The sequence below is a fragment of the Rhinopithecus roxellana genome, chromosome 5 (assembly GCF_007565055.1).
Source record: "Rhinopithecus roxellana isolate Shanxi Qingling chromosome 5, ASM756505v1, whole genome shotgun sequence".
Taxonomy (NCBI): Eukaryota; Metazoa; Chordata; class Mammalia; order Primates; family Cercopithecidae; genus Rhinopithecus; species Rhinopithecus roxellana.
In genome coordinates this window covers 158529889-158547612 of record NC_044553.1, presented here as the reverse complement: position 1 = coordinate 158547612, position 17724 = coordinate 158529889, and the positions used below count along the sequence as shown (strand labels likewise).

General features: G+C 46.7%; 1 protein-coding gene and 1 pseudogene across 2 annotated transcripts in view; both read right to left on the bottom strand.

Annotated features, from left to right (window-relative positions):
* The window catches only part of EVL (Enah/Vasp-like), a 183055-nt gene extending 173736 nt beyond the window's left edge, over positions 1–9319 (bottom strand). The window contains exon 1 of one of the 2 annotated variants that reach the window (XM_030931636.1): positions 8693–9319. In XM_030931636.1, coding sequence (XP_030787496.1) covers positions 8693–8697 — 5 coding nt within the window. In that variant the 5' untranslated portion in view covers positions 8698–9319. The remainder of the gene's footprint in view (positions 1–8692) is intronic. The other variant, XM_030931634.1, reaches the window with a different exon arrangement.
* Positions 8870–16489, bottom strand: LOC104654460 (annotated as a pseudogene).
* Positions 16490–17724: the final 1235 nt, after the last annotated feature.

The following is a 17724-nucleotide window of genomic DNA, read 5'->3' as shown; positions in this document are numbered from 1 at the left end:
TGTGGACCCAACTGTGATAGCTAGTACAGGCTAAAGGTGAGAAATGAGGACTGTGTTTGTACCTGTTTATTTTATACTGTATTCTGCAGTCACACTGCGTTCTGTATCAATATCAATAATCTCAATAACTCCAATATCAATCAAGTGCCGTTGGCCCAGATGAAGCGGTTCTTGGCTCATAACCAGACCTGCTGACAGGCTGGACTGGCCACGCCTCACATATACAATGCTGGCCCTGGGGGAGGCAGGTAAGCTTTCTGAGAATTAGAGGTGATTCTCACTCATGCAGGCATTACCAACTACAACCACACGCCTCGGGATGCTGGGATCCAGATGCCTGCACGGCCGTCCAACCCAGAAAATGTTGCTGTTATCTCTATCATATAAACTACTGATATGATCAAGTATCCGACCAGCAATTTTGAGAAAAATGTAATTTCAGTCTCTACCTCATATTTCAGACCATCTGAAGAATGAATTTTTAAAACTGTTATACAGTCATACTCAGTATCCACAGGAGTCTGGTTCTAGGACCCATCTCAGATACCAAAGTTTGCAGATGCTCAAATCCCTTATGTAAAATGGAGTCATATTTGCCTATAGCTCAGGTATATCTTCTCATATACCTTAAATCATCTCTAGATTACTTGTAACACCTAATACAATGGAAATGCTATATAAATAGTTGTTATACTATATTATTTAGGGGATAATAAGAAAAAATGTCAGTACATGTTCAGTATAGATACAACCATCCTTTTTTTTAAAAAAAAAAGTCCATCCAAGGTTGGTTCAACCTACAGATGCAGAATCGACAGATATAGAGGGCCAACTTCATGTATAACTGAAAAAAAAAAAAGTTTAATAATTAAAATTCTAGAAGAACAATATCCTAAATGTCAGAAATATGGAAAAATCATCAAGAACAAAACTTAATGACCTAAAATTTTTTTAACTTCTGTATCTAAATCTTTACAAGATAAAAAGCAGATAGGGAAAATGTTCACAGAAGAGAATGTTCCTGATCGATAAATGACTCGAATATATAAGTAGAAATAGATTGCATATTGTGTATATGTGGGAGTTTTTTTTTATTTGTTTGTTTTCAACTGCAGAAAGACCTAGTAATTTTCTGTAAATCTTTTAGGTATGGGGATTATTTGTGGATGGGTGGTGAGAGTGGGGGATGGGAGTGTCTAGTTCTTTCCACCTCCTTACCCCATCTAATCCAGTACCAGACAACAGTAAGCCTTCAAAAAATGATTTCTCAATGAAAATATGAAAATACATAATAGAGTCTGTTAGAAAAAGAGAAACAAGAATTCAGGCAGTCGTCTAGAAAATAAAGAAAAATTCAGACTTAGACTTCATTATCTGAATGTTGATTCAATAAAAAAGAGAAACAAGAATTCAGGCAGTCGTCTAGAAAATAAAGAAAAATTCAGACTTAGACTTCATTATCTGAATGTTGATTCAATAGTACTTTTTCACTAAAATAAGTGGACATGTGCCTCGAGTGTTTAGCTCACTTGTTAGAATGCATCTCCAGCATACGGCTTCCTGAGATGCTCCAAAAGGAACACAGTTTGGATGTTACATTTTAGACTTTTAGCAATAGGTCATATCTATATACTCTCATGAGAGTATATACCAAGAGAAATAATATGCTACTTTCATTTTAAAAATCTAGGACTGAACAAAAAGGAAAGTGTTATCATAGGTAAAACAAATTGCTTACAAATAATCAAATCAAATCAATTGACAACAAAGGTAATGAACAGTCCCCCTGGAATCATTTAAATCCATGTACTAAAGCCAAGTACTTCAGGTACAGGTAAATATACATGTACAGGTATTTAACTATAAGCAGTCTGCAATAGAGAACCATGTTAAACTATAGCAATTTAAAAAATCTGTGTAAAAAAAGATTGACTTTAAAAAAAGAAAAGAAAAAATGGTTCTTCATTCTGGAAAAACCACTAAGAACTTTTATTTCTACATCCACGACTTTTTTTTTTTTGAGACAGAGTCTTGCCATCACCCAAGCTGGAGTGCAATGGCAAGATCTCAGCCTACTGTAACCTCTGCCTTCCAGGTTCAAGTGATTCTGCTGCGTCAGCCTCCAAGCAGCTGGGATTACAGGCGCCCACTACCACGCCTGGCTAACTATTGTATTTTTAGTAGAGATGAGGGTTTCACCATGTTGGAGAGGCTGGTCTTGAACTCCTGACCTCAGGTGATCTGCCTGCCTCGGCCTCCCAAAGCGCTGGGATTACAGGCATGAGCTACCGTGCCTGGCCAAAAAGTCTTTGGGACTTTTTCAGATCCCAAAGAATGAGATCTGAGAATGCTCTTATGCTATTGTTGACTCAAAAATTAAACGTTCTGGCTGGGCGCGGTGGCTCACGCCTATAATCCCAGCATTTTGGGAGGCCGAGGTGGGTGAATCACGAGGTCAGGAGTTTGAGACCAGCCTGGTCAACATAGGGAAACCCCGTCTCTACTAAAAATACAAAATATTAGCTGAGTGTAATGGTGGGTGCCTGTAATCCCAGCTACTCAGGAGGCTGAGGCAGGAGAATCACTTGAACCCAGGAGATGGAGGTTGCAGTGAGCTGAGATTGCACCACTGTGCTCCAGCCCAGGCAACAGAGTGAGACTCAGTCTAAAAAAATAATAATAATAAAAATAAAAAATACATTTCTATTCAGGACTGGTTAAAGCATAATTTTTATCAAATAAATAAGGAAATCAAGACAGGAGAAAGGAACCATGGAAAGGAGATAAAAGTACCTGCCCCCCCAAATATTTTGCTTTATAGTAATGACCTGAGCTAAACTGCTATTTTTTCAATTAATTATGTACTAAGGGGAGCTAAAGATTTATTCTTAAAGTTATCTTGATTCCAAAAGCATTTCACAAACTGGCAGAGATAATCTAATACAATTAGGACAGAACACAAGAAAACAGGTGTCACTGTCCTCTACAGCTTCCATAATCTGGTAGCATGAATCTCCACAATTGAATATTGACTCAAACTGTTCCTAAAAATGCAAAAATCAGGGACTTTTACTGCTAGTAACTGTGGACTAAGGAAATCAGAACAATCCTCTACCTAAAAAGAACTAGAAAAGCTGGGAAAAATGTAAGAAATACCTGCCTGGAGGCATGGGGGAAGAAAGCAAGTCAGAGCCTGAGAAGGTGAGCTCAGTGTTTGAGGCTAATTTTCCTGAAGGGTGTTTATCAATTCTGAAGGGAATGCTAAAAGTTTGGTGTTGGGGTGGAGAGTAAAGGTGCTGGCGAAGAAGAAAACATTATGAAGAAAAGTGAACAGAACAGGTTTGTCTTCACAAGAACTGCAGCTCAGCTTAGAGATATTTCAATTCCTGAAACTGTACTGAAGACATCCCAGCTTGTAAGTGCTCCCATGTGCCTGACAACAGCAAATGTGAATTATCTCTGGAAGAAAAGCATCATCTTAGGTCTCAAATTATTCCTACAAATAATTCTGCCAATATGATGTTTACCACACATTTAAAAAAAACACTAGGCACATAAGGAGACAAGACAATATGAATGAAAATCAACAGAAACAGACACCGGAAACAACTAACAGATATTGCCATAATTGAACACGGACTTTAAGATAATTACACTTACTATGTTAAAAGAGATAAAAGACAAGATTGATAATTTTGGCAGATAGCTTAGAACTATAAAACAGAAAGAAACAGAAATATAAAAATCAGTTGGGCACAATGGCTCATGCCTGTAATCCTAGCACTTTAGGAGGCTGAGGCAGGAGTATCACTGGAGGCCAAGAGTTTGAGACCAGCCTGGGCAACACAGCAAGACCCTGTCACTTAAATAAATAAATAAATAAATAAAAGCTGGGCATGGGGGTGTGTGCCTGTAGTAGCTGCTACTTGGGAGGCAAAGGTGGGAGTTTAAGGCTGTAGAGAGTCATGACTGAGCCACTGCACTCTAGCCTGAGCAAAGGAATATTCAGACTCTGAAAAATAATAAAAATAAAAAACAAAAAAGAAATTTAAAAACAATATTTTAAAACCCTGAAATTAAAAACTCAATGGATGGTTTAAATAGCAGATTATATACAGCAGAGGAGGGGGCATGGAGAGAGACAGTTAGTGAGAAGGAGATAACCAGAATAAAGAACAGAGAAACATGTAAAACGCAGAGAAACAGTTAAGAGACATAGAAGATATAGTGAAATGGACTAACATGGGGGTCCCCAACCCCTGGCCATAAACTAGTATCAGTCCGTGGCCTGTCAGGAACCAGGCCGCACAGCAGGAGGTGAGTGGCAGATGAGCAAGCATTACCGCCTGCAATCTGCCTCCTGTCAGATGAGCTGCAGCATTACATTCTCATAGAAGCATGAACCCTACTGTGAACCGTGCATGCAAGGATCTAGGTTGTGCACTCCTTATGAGAAGCTAACGCCTGATGATCTGAGGTGGAACAGTTTTATCCCGAAACCACCCCCTAACCTCCCATGGAAAAATTTTCTTTCATAAAACCAGTCCCTGGTGCCAAAAAAGTTGGGAACCGATGGTCTCACATATATCATTGTAGCCCTAGAAGGAAAGGTAAGAGAAAATGTGGCAGAAGAAATAACTGAGGCCGGGCGCGGTGGCTCAAGCCTGTAATCCCAGCACTTTGGGAGGCCGAGACGGGCGGATCACGAGGTCAGGAGTTCGAGACTATCCTGGCTAACACGGTGAAACCCCGTCTCTACTAAAAAATACAAAAAGCTAGCCGGGCAAGGTGGCTGGCGCCTGTAGTCCCAGCTACTCGGGAGGCTGAGGCAGGAGAATGGCGTAAACCCGGGAGGCAGAGCTTGCAGTGAGCTGAGATCCGGCCACTGCAGTCCAGCCGGGCGACAGAGCGAGACTCCGTCTCAAAAAAAAAAAAAAAAAAAAAAAGAAATAACTGAAGTACTAACGGCTGATGATTTCCAAAACCAATGGAAGACATGAAGCCACAAATTCAAGAATCCCTAAAAACTCTAATTATAAATAAAAAGAAATCCATACTAGGGACAGTAAAGAAAAATTGCTGAAAACCAAAGACAGAGAGAACTTTAAAAACAGCCAGCGAAAAAGACTACTTTCAAAGGAACAACAGACTGACAAGTGACTTCTCAACAGAAACTAAGTCATAGATAATGAAATAGCTTTAAAATGCTAAAAGAGTTCTCCAAGAAAACACCAAATGGCAAATGAGACCAGTGCAGTGGCAGGGCCTAGAGGCCCCAAAAATGGGAGGCCACAGCAGTGGCATCCAGGGTGAAGGCTGCGGCCATGGAGCTGGTGGTGGCAAGGCCAAGGCCAAGGAGTAGCTCCCCATCATCAAACTGGGCAGCATAGTCAAGGACATGAAGATCAAGTCCCTGAAGCTCTATCTCTTCTCCCTGCCCATCAAGGAGGCTGAGATCATTGCCTTTTTCCTGGGGGCATCCCTCAAAGATGAGTTTAAGATTATGCCAGTAAAAATGCAGACTTGCACTGGCCAGTGGTCCACGTTCAAGGCACTTGTTGCCATTGGGGACTAAAATTGCCATGTTGGTATGGGTGTTAAATGCTCCAAGTCGGTAGCTACTACCATCCAAGGAGTCATCATCTTTGCCAAGCTCTCCACTGTCCCCGTGCAGAGAGGCATCTCAGGAGACAACACTGGCAAGCCCCACAGCATTTCTTGCAAGGTGACAGACCACTGCAGCTCTGTGCTGGTACACCTCATCTCCACCCAGAGACAATGGTTTCATCTTGATCTCTGTGCCCAAAAAGCTGCCGATGATGGCTGGCATTAAGGACTGCCACACCTCAGTCAGAGGCTGCACTGCCACCCTGGGCAACTTCACCAAGGCCACTGTTAATGTCATCTGTAAGACTTCACAGCTATCTGACCCCCAACCTCTGGAAGGAGACCGTATTCACCAAGTCTACCTATTAGGAAACTAGGAATTCACTGACCAGAGTCTCTACTGCAGAGAACCCAGAACCCAGGCTCCGGCTCTGGCTATTATACAATTAAGGATTTTTATACAAGAAAAATAAAGTGAATTAACTTTTTAAAATGCTAAAAGAAAACAACGGCAAACCAAGAGTTCTATAACCAATAAAAAGACACTTCACAAATGGAAAAAAAGTTCTAAAATTAGATGTGGTAATGGTTGCATAACTGAATATTCTAAAAACCACTAAACCATAGGCTTTATTTTATTTATTTATTTATTTATTTATTTATTTATTGAGACGGAGTCTCGCTCTGTCACCCAGGCTGGAGTGCAGTAGCATGATCTCAGCTCACGGCCAGCTCTGCCTCCCGGGTTCACGCCATTCTCCTGCCTCAGCCTCCAGAGTAGCTGGGACTACAGGTGCCTGCCACCACACCCAGCTAATTTTTTGTATTTTTAGTAGAGGGGTGGTTTCACCGTGTTAGCCAGCATGGTCTTGATCTCCTGACTTCGTAATCCACCCGCCTCGGCCTCCCAAAGTGCTGGGATTGATTACAGGCGTGAGCCACCGTGCCCGGCCAACAATAGGCTTTAAATGGGTAAATTTCAAGGCATGTGAATTATATCTTAATAAAACTTAAATAAAGAAAACAGTGAAGATTAAATAATGATGTTTTTAGACAAACACTAAGAATTTGTTGCCAGACCTGCACTGAAGAATACTAAAGAGTATTCTTCGGGCAGAAAGAAAATGACTCCAAAGGGAAAACTGGAAGATGACAAAGGTGGTACAACAGAGTTATGGGCAAAAGATTATCTTTTTAATAAATGGTGCTAAAAAAAATGGTATTAAGTAAAAATAAAATTTAACATAACCACATTATGTTACACAAAAATGAATTCCAGGTGAACCATATATGTAAAAGGGAAAACACATGTAAGCTTTCTAATATTTTACAGGAAATTATTTTCTTGACACGTAAACGCCAAAAGAGGTCGGGTGTGGTGGCTCACGCCTGTAATCCCAGCACTTTGGGAGGCCAAGGCGGGTTGATCACCTAAGATCAGGAGTTCGAGACCAGCCTGGCCAACATGGTGAAACCCCGTCTCTACTAAAAATACAAAAATCAGCCAGGTGTGGGGGTAGGCACCTGTAATTCCAGTTACTTGTGAAGCTGAGACAGCAGAATCGCTTGAACCCAGGAGGCAGAGGTTGCAGTGAGCCGAGATCGCACCACTGCAGTCCAGCGTGGGTGACAGAGCGAGACTCCATCTCAAAACAAAACAAAACAAACAAACAAAAACCCAAAAGAAATGTGGGCAAGATATGTGAACAGGCACTCCAGAAAATACACTAAATAAAAATGAAAAGATGTTCAGCCTCATCAGTCAACAGGAAACTGCAGATTAAAAACACAATGGGATATCATTTCATAATCACCAGAATGGTTAAAATTTAAGACTGACAATACCAAGTGTTGACAAGGATGTGAAGCACCAAGAACTCTCACACACTTTTTGGTTAGAATGTCAACTCGTAGAACCACTTTGGCAACTTGGTGTTTACTGCTAATGCTAAAGATATGCGTAACTTTTGACCTAAAAATTCTATTAGATATATACCCAATAGAAATGAATGCACCAGGAGAGACAAACAATATCCATAACAGCATTATTAATAGCCGACAAAGCTAGAAACAACTAAAATGTCTAGTAACAGTAGAATGCGTACACTGTGGTATATTCTTACAACAGAATACTATAGACCAACAAAAATGAACAAATAACGATTACAACGGAATGGATGGATCTCGAAAACATCTTGAAAAACACAAGACACAAAGGAATACTGTATTATTTCATTGACATAAATAATACAAAACAGACAAAAGGAAACTATAGTTACAAACTACAGTTTTTACGAGATACGTGTTTAGAAAGTAAAATCAAAAATGGGAAAAAAAAAGTGATTACCCCAAAAAAGTCACGACAGGGTCTGGAGAGGAAGGGAGGGTTTAGGGACTAGGAAAGGGCACCGGGCTTCTGGGAGAAGCAAGGTTTTATTTCTTGGCCTGATAACCAGCAGGCTCCCCAGCTGGGTGATACATCAGTGAGTGGTACATTTGGGGGTCTTGCACTTTACTGGCGTGCAAGAAGAAAAAAAAGGGGGGTTGAGAATTGGGAGACGAAGCGGGTGACCGGCTCCAAGCCAAGGGGTAACTATCCCTGTAAAAGCCCAAACGCGGCTCTGGGCGCTGGCAAGGGGAGGCTTCGGCAAGGCCTCGGGGCTTCAGGACAGCCTCCTCCGGACTGGAAGGCACCGAACGGGGGCTTCCGCCAACTTCGGTCCTCGCGCGGTCGCGACGCGGCCACACCTGCCCGCGGGGGTCTGCCTCCTAGGCCGCCGCAGGCCCCCCGGAGCCTAAGAGGACCCCACAAGCAACCAAGGCTAGCGCCGCCTGCCCCATGCAGAACACCACCCCCAACAAGCCCCGCAGACCCTCCCGGCTCTCCAGACGCCCCCACGACTCTCGCGAAGCCATTCCCGCGCTCTGAATGCCCCCGAATCTCTGCAGAGCCCCCGCGGTCCTCCGGACGCCCCCAGGCCGCTGGATCCACCCCCTCCCGCCCTCGGGGGCACCGCGGGCCCCCAGCCCAGCCCCTCCGACGCTCGCCGCTGCCGCCTCCCACGAGGCGCCGGCCCCGACTCACCTCATTGTCGCTGCCGGGGACGGGCGCGCCGGACCAGGGGCGACCCGGCGGCGGCGGCGGCGGGGCGCTAGGCGCGGGCGCTAGCGGGGGAGCCGGCCCCGGGCGCGGCGGCTCCGCGTCTGACTGGGCTGCGGGGGGCAGCGGGGGCTCATCTTCTCCTGGCGGGCGTCGGGGCCGCTAGCTGCGGGGAAGGGCCGCGGCGGCGGCGACTGACAGCTGGGCCCCGGCCCCTGCCATCTTGGCGGGCGCGTGCCCGGGCCGGCGTGTGCGCGGGCGCGTGCCTGGGGGCCGCCGCCGGGGAAGGGGGAGTGGGAGGGGGCGAGCCGGCTGGGGTCCGGGCGGCGGGAGCGCGTGCGCGTCCGCCTGAGACTCGGGGCGGCGGCCCCTGGCGAGCGCGCAGGCGGCTCCGAGTCCTCGAGGGAGAGGCGGGCGGGCGTGCGGGCTAGTCTCAGCCCAGCAGCCGAGAGCTAGGATACGCGCGTTGCTGTGTGCCCCACCGCCCGCCGAGGCGACTGCGCGCGCGTGCGCCCCACCGCCCGCGGCCGCTGAGGTGAATGAGCGCGCGCGGCGGTCAAAGCCCGACACAAAAGGCGCGGGGCCCCACCGTCCGCGCCTCCGGGAGCGCGGAGCTTGAGGCTGCGAGGGGCGGGGCGGACGCGAGGGGCGTGGCTGAGGGGCGTGATTTTTTGAGGGCGCGCGAGGGGCGTGGCCGCGGTGGGGGCGGGGCGCCGGCCGGGCACGTGGCGCCGTGCGCTCCTTACCCGCGCGGACGGTCCTCCAGTCCCCGCCTGACCCCACAGCTCACAGAGGCCACTGGGGAAGCCAGGGTCAGTGCTCGATGGCCCCATGATTCCCATCACCCGGCCCTGCTGAGCATCCTGCTCCCTCGGACTCGGAGCATCCCTGATCCGAGGGGCGTCGAGGTCACTGACGACTGATTCCCTCTCTTTGTACATAAGGAGCCCTGGCAGGGACGGCGAGTTGCAGCTTTGGGGCGATATCAGTATTGGAAGTATCTCCCCCAGCTCCACAAGAGCCCACAGGGCGCCCCAAAACCACAGCCTGTGAAAAATCACATTTACCGTACACAGCGTCAAGTAGTTCCTCCAGGTTATCTCTGGTTTTTTTTTTTTTTTTTTTTTTTTTTTTTTTTTTTTTGAGACGGAGTCTCGCTCTGTCACCCGGGCTGGAGTGCAGTGGCCGGATCTCAGCTCACTGCAAGCTCCGCCTCCCGGGTTTACGCCATTCTCCTGCCTCAGCCTCCCGAGTAGCTGGGACTACAGGCACCCGCCACCTCGCCCGGCTAGTTTTTTGTGTATTTTTTTAGTAGAGACGGGGTTTCACCATGTTAGCCAGGATGGTCTCGATCTCCTGACCTCGTGATCCGCCCGTCTCGGCCTCCCAAAGTGCTGGGATTACAGGCTTGAGCCACCGCGCCCGGCCATCTCTGGTTTTTAAATTCCCATCTTTCCTAAAGGTTAGTGATCCTCACTGCTGGCTGGAAGCCCCAAATCCTCCAGGGTCTCACTCCTTGTGTGTAAGAAGACACAGTTCCGGCCCAGCGCAGTGCCTCACGCCTGTAATCCCAGCACTTTGGGAGGCTGAGGCGGGTGGATCACCTGAGGTCAGAAGTTCGAAACCAGCCTGACCAACATGGTAAAACCCTGTCTTTACTAAATACAAAAAATTAGCCGGGCATGGTGGTGCTCACCTGTAATCGCAGCTGCTTGGGAGGCTGCAGAAGGAGAATCGCTTGAACCCGGGAGGCAGGGGTTGCAGTGAGCCGAGATCTTGCACTCCAGCCTGGGAGACAGAGTGAGACTCTGTCTCAAAAAAAAGGAAGACAAAGTTCCTCATGCATTACCAGTATGGGCACTATTGCCTCCCCCCTGTGTTATAGAACGTTAACAGCTACCTTTTAAAAAATGATCTGAACAAGAGCATTTAAGGCATTTGTCAGTGTCTAGCAGTTAGGAGGGCAATGAAGGGTCGCTATTTTCCTCCTCTCCAGGATTCAGGAGAGGCTGTGGTTTTTTCCAAGATATAGTAAACGGTGGAGCCAAGTCTCAAGCAGTATTTTTCTGACTCTTAATCCCAGTGCCCATGCATTCTAGTTTTCTGGGGTTGAACATCAGTGTCACAGGTTGCAGTTTGGGTCTCTATGTGCTTATCTCTCTCCCTGTCTCCCTGTACCTCCCTCACCGTGTGCAGGTCATCAGAGTTCCCTAGAGGTTGGTTGTAGCATCTCTGCTTTCCTTCCTGTGTTTAAGCCCAGATTGTCAAAACTGAAAGGGTAGCATGATCTCCTACAGCCCTGGTAGCAGCCCCTGAGGGTGTTACCCTGTCATAACCTCATTTGTCCTTCTCTTCACAAGTTCCAGAGTGGTCTCTTTGCTACAGGAGAGCCTTGTTGCATCCTAAAAATTACTAAAACGGACAAGCCTCAGGTCACCTGGAGACATTCCAGCTGTGCTATGGAAAGGCAAGGTTAACACCTGGTCGCTGCCTATCAAAGTCCTGCGCTGAGACCTTGGGATACAGGCCTGCTTGTTCACAGCCTGGTTTATTGATGTTCTTTCAGCATGTGGCCCACTCTGATCTCCAGATCAGGTATTTTCCCTGCTGCCTTGAAGTCTGACAAGTTGTTACCATCTTGTTCCTGGAGAGGTTGTTTCTTGCATCTGATGTTTGTTCATCAGAGGGCTTCATGAGCTGCAGGAAGGGCTGAGAGGACAGATTGGGACCACTCACATCCTATCCTGTGCCCTGCTTCCACCTGAGTGGGCACTGGTCTTTGCCTAACAGACCCCGGGATGCTTGGGGAGTCAGAGGCTCCTTGTGTTAATCCTCCGGCTCACACCTCTCTGACCTCCATTCCTGCTCTGGCAGGTGGGAATCCTAAAGCCCATCTGGCAGGTGCTGCTGAGGCTCAGATGAGATGCTGATGACCACACAAAGTAGATCCGAGAAAGGCCTTTTCTGCCCTTCTTCAGTGCCCTCCCCCTCGCCTCCCCTCCCCTCTTCCTTAATGAAACGTAATTTGAAACCACAGTCTATTTGGCATGTTTTGCATTTTCTGAACAAAGGCTTTATTCCTTAAAAGTACATGAATTCTTGTTTTCCATTCTTCTGATTAAAAGAAAATTAACATTTGGACACGTGGCTCCCCCAAATGACTTATTTCTGGAGGTCACCCATCCTAGGATTTGGAAAGATTCCTTGCCAGAGTCAGTGATTTCATGACATCTGATGTGTGTGGGTGCAGGACACTCAGTCAGGCTGATGACCCATGCCTCCAAGCACTCCTGGGCTGGAATTCCCATTCGTAAGGGAGGCAGGAAAGATGATTTTGGCTGTTTGTGGGGTTCAGGATAGCCACAGAGCCACAGATAACAGAGCTAGAAAGTCTTCAAAGGCCATCTCATCCAACCTACTTGTTCAGAGAGTGATGAAACTGAGGCCCCACGAGGTCACACAGACGACTGGAATAAGAGCCAGATGAGCATATATTTCTGCAGACTCTAAGGCCCTGGACTGCCTTCCCAGTTCTTGAAGTTTCCAGCCCTGGGGTCACTGCTGAGGAGCAGTGGACCATTTTCTCCATTGCTTAGTGTTTGCCAAAAGGAAACTCACCACAAATAATGGAAAGAAACACAGTTGCTTTTGATGATTCACCAATAAGACCATGTCTGGTTCATATTAACCAGCATAAGTGAATTATAAATGCATGCCAGAATCCAAAGTAAAGCATGCTTAGACAACCACAGATGTCTCAGGGGTTTGGGGGGCCACCTGTGACCCTGCACCCCTTTTTCATTCACACTATTAATCTCATTACCTTACTCAGTTATTACCAGCAGTTGTTTTCCTTAAACACAGCACGGCTAGTTTTCCTTCATTCATCCATTCATGTAATGTGCCTCCAGCGCCTCAGCGTATGTCTGCCTCCTCTTCTGCACTGCCCGCTGCCTTAGCCTGCCTGGCAAATCGTCTTCAATACCGCTATGTGTTGGGTCTCCCCCCGACATCTCAGCACCACCCTCCCTCACCACAGGATGCAGGCTCCTCTACACTGTTTCGGGGTCACACTCCTGCCCTCCTGCATTAGAAATATCTTCTTACTTGCAGGCCCCCCCACTAGGCTGTGAACTTCATGAGACCAGCAGGAGAGTCTCATTCCTCTTTGTACTGCCAGCCTCTCCAGCCCTGTGGGCTTGTGACAGTGCAGAATTGAAGGAATCCTGCGTGAGCGCCACCATTCCAACCCAAGCAGTGCCCTGGGAGGGTCAGGGACCACTAGCCTGTGTGTGCGGGCATTTTTGGAAACCACAGCTCCTGCTTGTGTTCTATCTGGCAGGAAAGAGAACTTACTTCTGGTCCATCTTGGCCTCCACACCGTGAAGATGGTCTGTGGTTCACAGCTGGAGCTTTTTTGGTTTTGGTTCTAGCAATTCTGGTGCCTCAGCCTCCCGAGCAGCTGGGACTAAAGGTGTGCGCCACCACACTCACCCAGCTTATTTTTTTGTCTTTAGTAGAAATGGGGGTTCGCCATTTTGGCCAGGCTGATCTTGAACTCCTGACCTCAGGTGATCCATCCACCTTGGCCTCCCACAGTGCTGGGATTACAGGTGTGCGCCACCACGCCCACCCTGGAGTTTATTTTCACTTCACCTCTCTCAGGCTCCTCCACTCAAAAGTGACTTTCCCTAAGATCCTGTTTTACTGGCTTTGAAAGCAGGAGGGGTGATTCTGGAATGAAGGCCCTGTGGTCATACCAGGGAGCACTCCAGCCTTCTGCTGGGGTGACTTAGAGATCTGGACCCATCAATAAGAAGCATGGCCAGATGGGGCTGGGGGAAAATCTTTGCTACCTGTCTTGTGGAGGGCAACTTCTTAGTGCCAGTGTTCGCAAGGAGAGAAGGAGGCCCTCGTATTACCGGCGGAGGGTGTCCAGGTTCGTGGCCTCTTGAACAAAGAACTGGACAAAACGCACAAAGAAAGCAAGGAAAGAATGAAGCAACAAAAATAGAGATTTATTGAGAACAAAAGTACACTCCACAGGGCGGGAGCGGGTGAGCACGGGGGTTCAAGAGCCCCATTTTCTGGTTTTCCTCTCGCAAGGCCAGAATCCCTCCGCTAGACTGCTTCCCACCAGGCAGTTGGAATCCCAGGTTCCACGCAGGAAGAGGAGGGGCCAGGCTCCTCCCTGCTGCAAACCTTGTGAACTTCCCGAGGCTCCACCTCAGTGGGCAGGCTAGCTGGAATTTCTCAAGGGTGCCCCTCCCACCTGGCTGTCTCATAGGACTGGGCGGGAGCAGGCCTGCTGTTCTGGAACCAAGTCTGAGTGTTCCCAGTTTATGGGAACTTAATGTCCCCACTTAATTGAATTAAGAAAACTAAGCCAAGTACATGCCTGAGACAACCAGCCAGCCATCCTGGAGAGCCTAAGGGTCTCCCTGGAGCCCCTGCCCTTCCCAGAAGCCCTAAGGCCACCGGGAATGGAAGCCCCACCCAACTCACACCTGGGAAAGCCAGAATCTCTCCTCGCTCCCAGCTAGTCATCAGCTCCCAACCTGGGGACCCGTTCCCCATCAGCTTTGGGGAAGAAACTTCCGGGTCACTTTCTCCTGCATGCTGTCTCACAATTACCGGGGGGACTCTGGCAGCCAGGCCTTTGTGGGAGCCACCGGTACTTCATGCGCAATGAGGCTGGAAGGCCCAGGCCTCTGAATGTGAGCAGACATTTCAGGGATGTTGGGAAGTTTAAAGGCTGCAGCCTCCCCACTGGTCTCCGCCAGGCTGAGCAGTCAGAATGTGGCATATCTAAAGGAGGGAATCGTAGAGACCTTCTCAGGAGAGTCAAGAAGATCTTGCATAAGAGCAATTGGAAAACAAAACAAAACAAAATCTTGAGAACATAAAATACATTATTTCAAAATTAAGAAATTAATTAGAGGCAGTGAAAAACAGAAAAGACACTCCCGCAGAACAAGGGTCAGCACACTTTCTGCAAAGGACCAGCTGGTAAATAGTTTTGGCTTTTTCGAAGCCATTTGGTCTGTCACAACTGTGGCAGGCCAGTTTTCCCTGACAATCACACAGATGGGCCTGCATGACAGTCGACAGGCCTGCACAGCACCCCAGTTACACAAATTTCCACAGTGCCTTAACACTGAGCAAATAGTTAAACCTAGGGAAATTGGTGCTCAGACATCAAAGCAAGAAAGAAAACATATGGTCAATAGAAGCCTTGCATGGACTTCTCCCTAACCTGGAGCAAGTCAAAATAATAGAGTCTAACATTCCTAGTGCCAGGACCTGCCTCAGGTCAACAAAATCTGAGACGAGTCAAGGTAACAGAGGCAACTGTTTCAATAGATTCATTGGAGAGTCTAAGGCAGCTCTCCGGACCAAGCTGTAAAGAATAGAAGATAGAAATAATCACTCTGGTACTACAGGAGACAGGCCTGGAAGGTACTGGGGCCCACACAGCTTAATCAGACTTAGCAAGCATTTTTTTTTTAATGTTCCAAATGTGATCGGTTTATTTTATTTTACTCTGATGCAAAATCAAAGATTCCACAATAGCACAGAGACCAATATATTACAAAGTCATGAAAAAAATGGTGTGAGCATGCAGGACACAAGTACAAACTGGAGGGTCAGATCGTCTCCTCTGACACGACACTACACTGTCGCCAAGGAACACATTTAATAACACTGCGGAACCGAACCGAAACGAGGCACAAACACCACAGTGCCTTCCAGCACCTCCCCTCAGGAGGGACGCGTAACTCCTAGACTTCAGTGTTGGGAGGATTACGATTTTTTTTGAAGAATAAAAAGTTCACACTTTTGAAATTTCACAGAAGAATTGTAAGGCCAAAACATGGTGGGTTCATTTCTCTTCACTTCCAGGGACAAATCTGATGCTTTCCTCAAACCACATTACACTTCCAGTTCAAATCCCAAGCCATCCTTGTGACCTCCTGCATTGAAGTTCTTTCCATTGATTAAAGCTGATAAAGGATCAACTTGACTCCGGGTCGAAGGGTCTGAGTAGAACCCAGTCCAATCAGGCTGGCATTATTTGCTTTAGCAGAGAGAGAAGTTCTACAGTCCAGCTTGTACTTAGCAGCAATGCCAAAACGGGTGTTGTTACTTCCAGCCGTCCAAGCAAGGTTTATTGGCATTTCAATCTCATTAACCTTCTGGTAGATAGAACCTCCAGATTCAGTGCCATCCTTCACATGTGTGTGCAGCTGGAAGTCTGCAGCCTCGTAACCCAGGGCGAAATTATTCTGTGACAATTTGGATTTGGCTGTGTCAAAACTCATCTGACAGCCGACAAGCCACCCTTCAAAGACCAACACAGCCCAGCCATAGATGGTTGGTCCAGAAAAATCTTTATCAACGTCACTGCCAACACTAAAACAATCCCATTTATAGGAGGCCTTCAATTTCCCACTCTTCTTTCCTGTGTTCGGTACCAATATGGTATCAAGACTCAGTTTCAACCCTTCAGCCAACTTATTCTCCAGAGATTTCTGTCCCAAGAGTATTGTCTGTGTTCCATTTTTGGGTGAAGGTAAGTCCATAGTTACAGACCTTACATTCGGTTTCTAGGTTGCCTAATGCTTTCCCTGTATCAGTGTAAGCGTGACCAGAAGTAGAAAATTCCACTCCACTACAAGACTTGGTTTTCAGGTCTATCTTCACCATGCCAAAGCCATATCCTTTGTTGAAGACATCCTCAGCAGCCTTTCCCAGGTCACAGTAAGTTGGTGTGTTACACATATCTTAGAAAAATCTATCAGGCTCTTATGAAATCAAAGACCTCCACCCCCGAGGGCCTGTCTCCCGCAAGCATTTTTTTGCCTCTGACCTTCTAGTTGAAACAAATTTAGTTACCAATAGACTTAGACAAATGCTGTACTGCACATAGGCACATAACCCCAACCTATATAAGCACTAAGAAAATTGTAACACTTCGAGTTGGTCTGGTGGAATTATCTCTGGCCTTCTCCCTGTATCCGGTTACAGCAATAAATTCCCTTTCTTTTTTTTTTTTTTGAGATGGAGTCTCATTCTGTCACCCAGGCTGGAGTGCAGTGACCTGATCTCGGCTCACTACAAGCTCCGCCTCCAGGGTTTATGCCATTCTCCTGCCTCAGCCTCCCAAGTAGCTGGGACTACAGGCACCCGCCACCACGCCCGGCTTCTTTTTTTTTTTTTTTTTTTTTTGTATTTTTAGTAGAGACGGGGTTTCACCGTGTTAGCCAGGATGGTCTCGATCTCCTGACCTCGTGATCTGCCCGCCTCGGCCTCCCAAAGTGCTGGGATTACAGGCGTGAGCCACCGCGTCCGGCCAATTCCCTTCTTTACTAGTTTGTCTGCTTCTCATTATTAGGCCTCGAGAAAATGCAGCCAGACCCGGCTTAGTTACGGGAACACAACTGCTTCCCTTGGCCTTTGACTTGAAGACAGCCATAGACCATATGTGAGTGGATGTCACTGTGTTCCAAGAGAACTTTAGTTACAAGAGCAGGTAAAACCATTTCTATTTTCAGATGACATTATCTTACATGTAGAAATTCCTAAAGAACCCACTCAAAAACTATCAGAACTAATAAACAAGTTCTGCAAGGTCCAAGCATATAAGATCATCATATAAACATCAATTGTAGTTTGACAGACTTGCTATGAAGAATCTGAAAATGAAGAGAACAATTCTATTTACATGACATCAAAAGAATAAAATACTTATGAATGAATTTAACAAAAACGGTGTAAGACTTGTATACTGAAAACTATGAAATGTCTCTGAAAGAAATTAAGGAAAACCTATAAATGGAAAGATATCCATTTATGGGTTGAAAGAGCTAATATTATTAAAATGGTAAGAGATCCCAAATTGACCTACAGATTTGATGCAATCCCTGTCAAAATCCCAGCTGCTTCACCTTTTATTTTGTGCAGAAATTAGAAAGCTGATCCTAAAATTCATCTGGAAATTCTAGGGACCATAGACT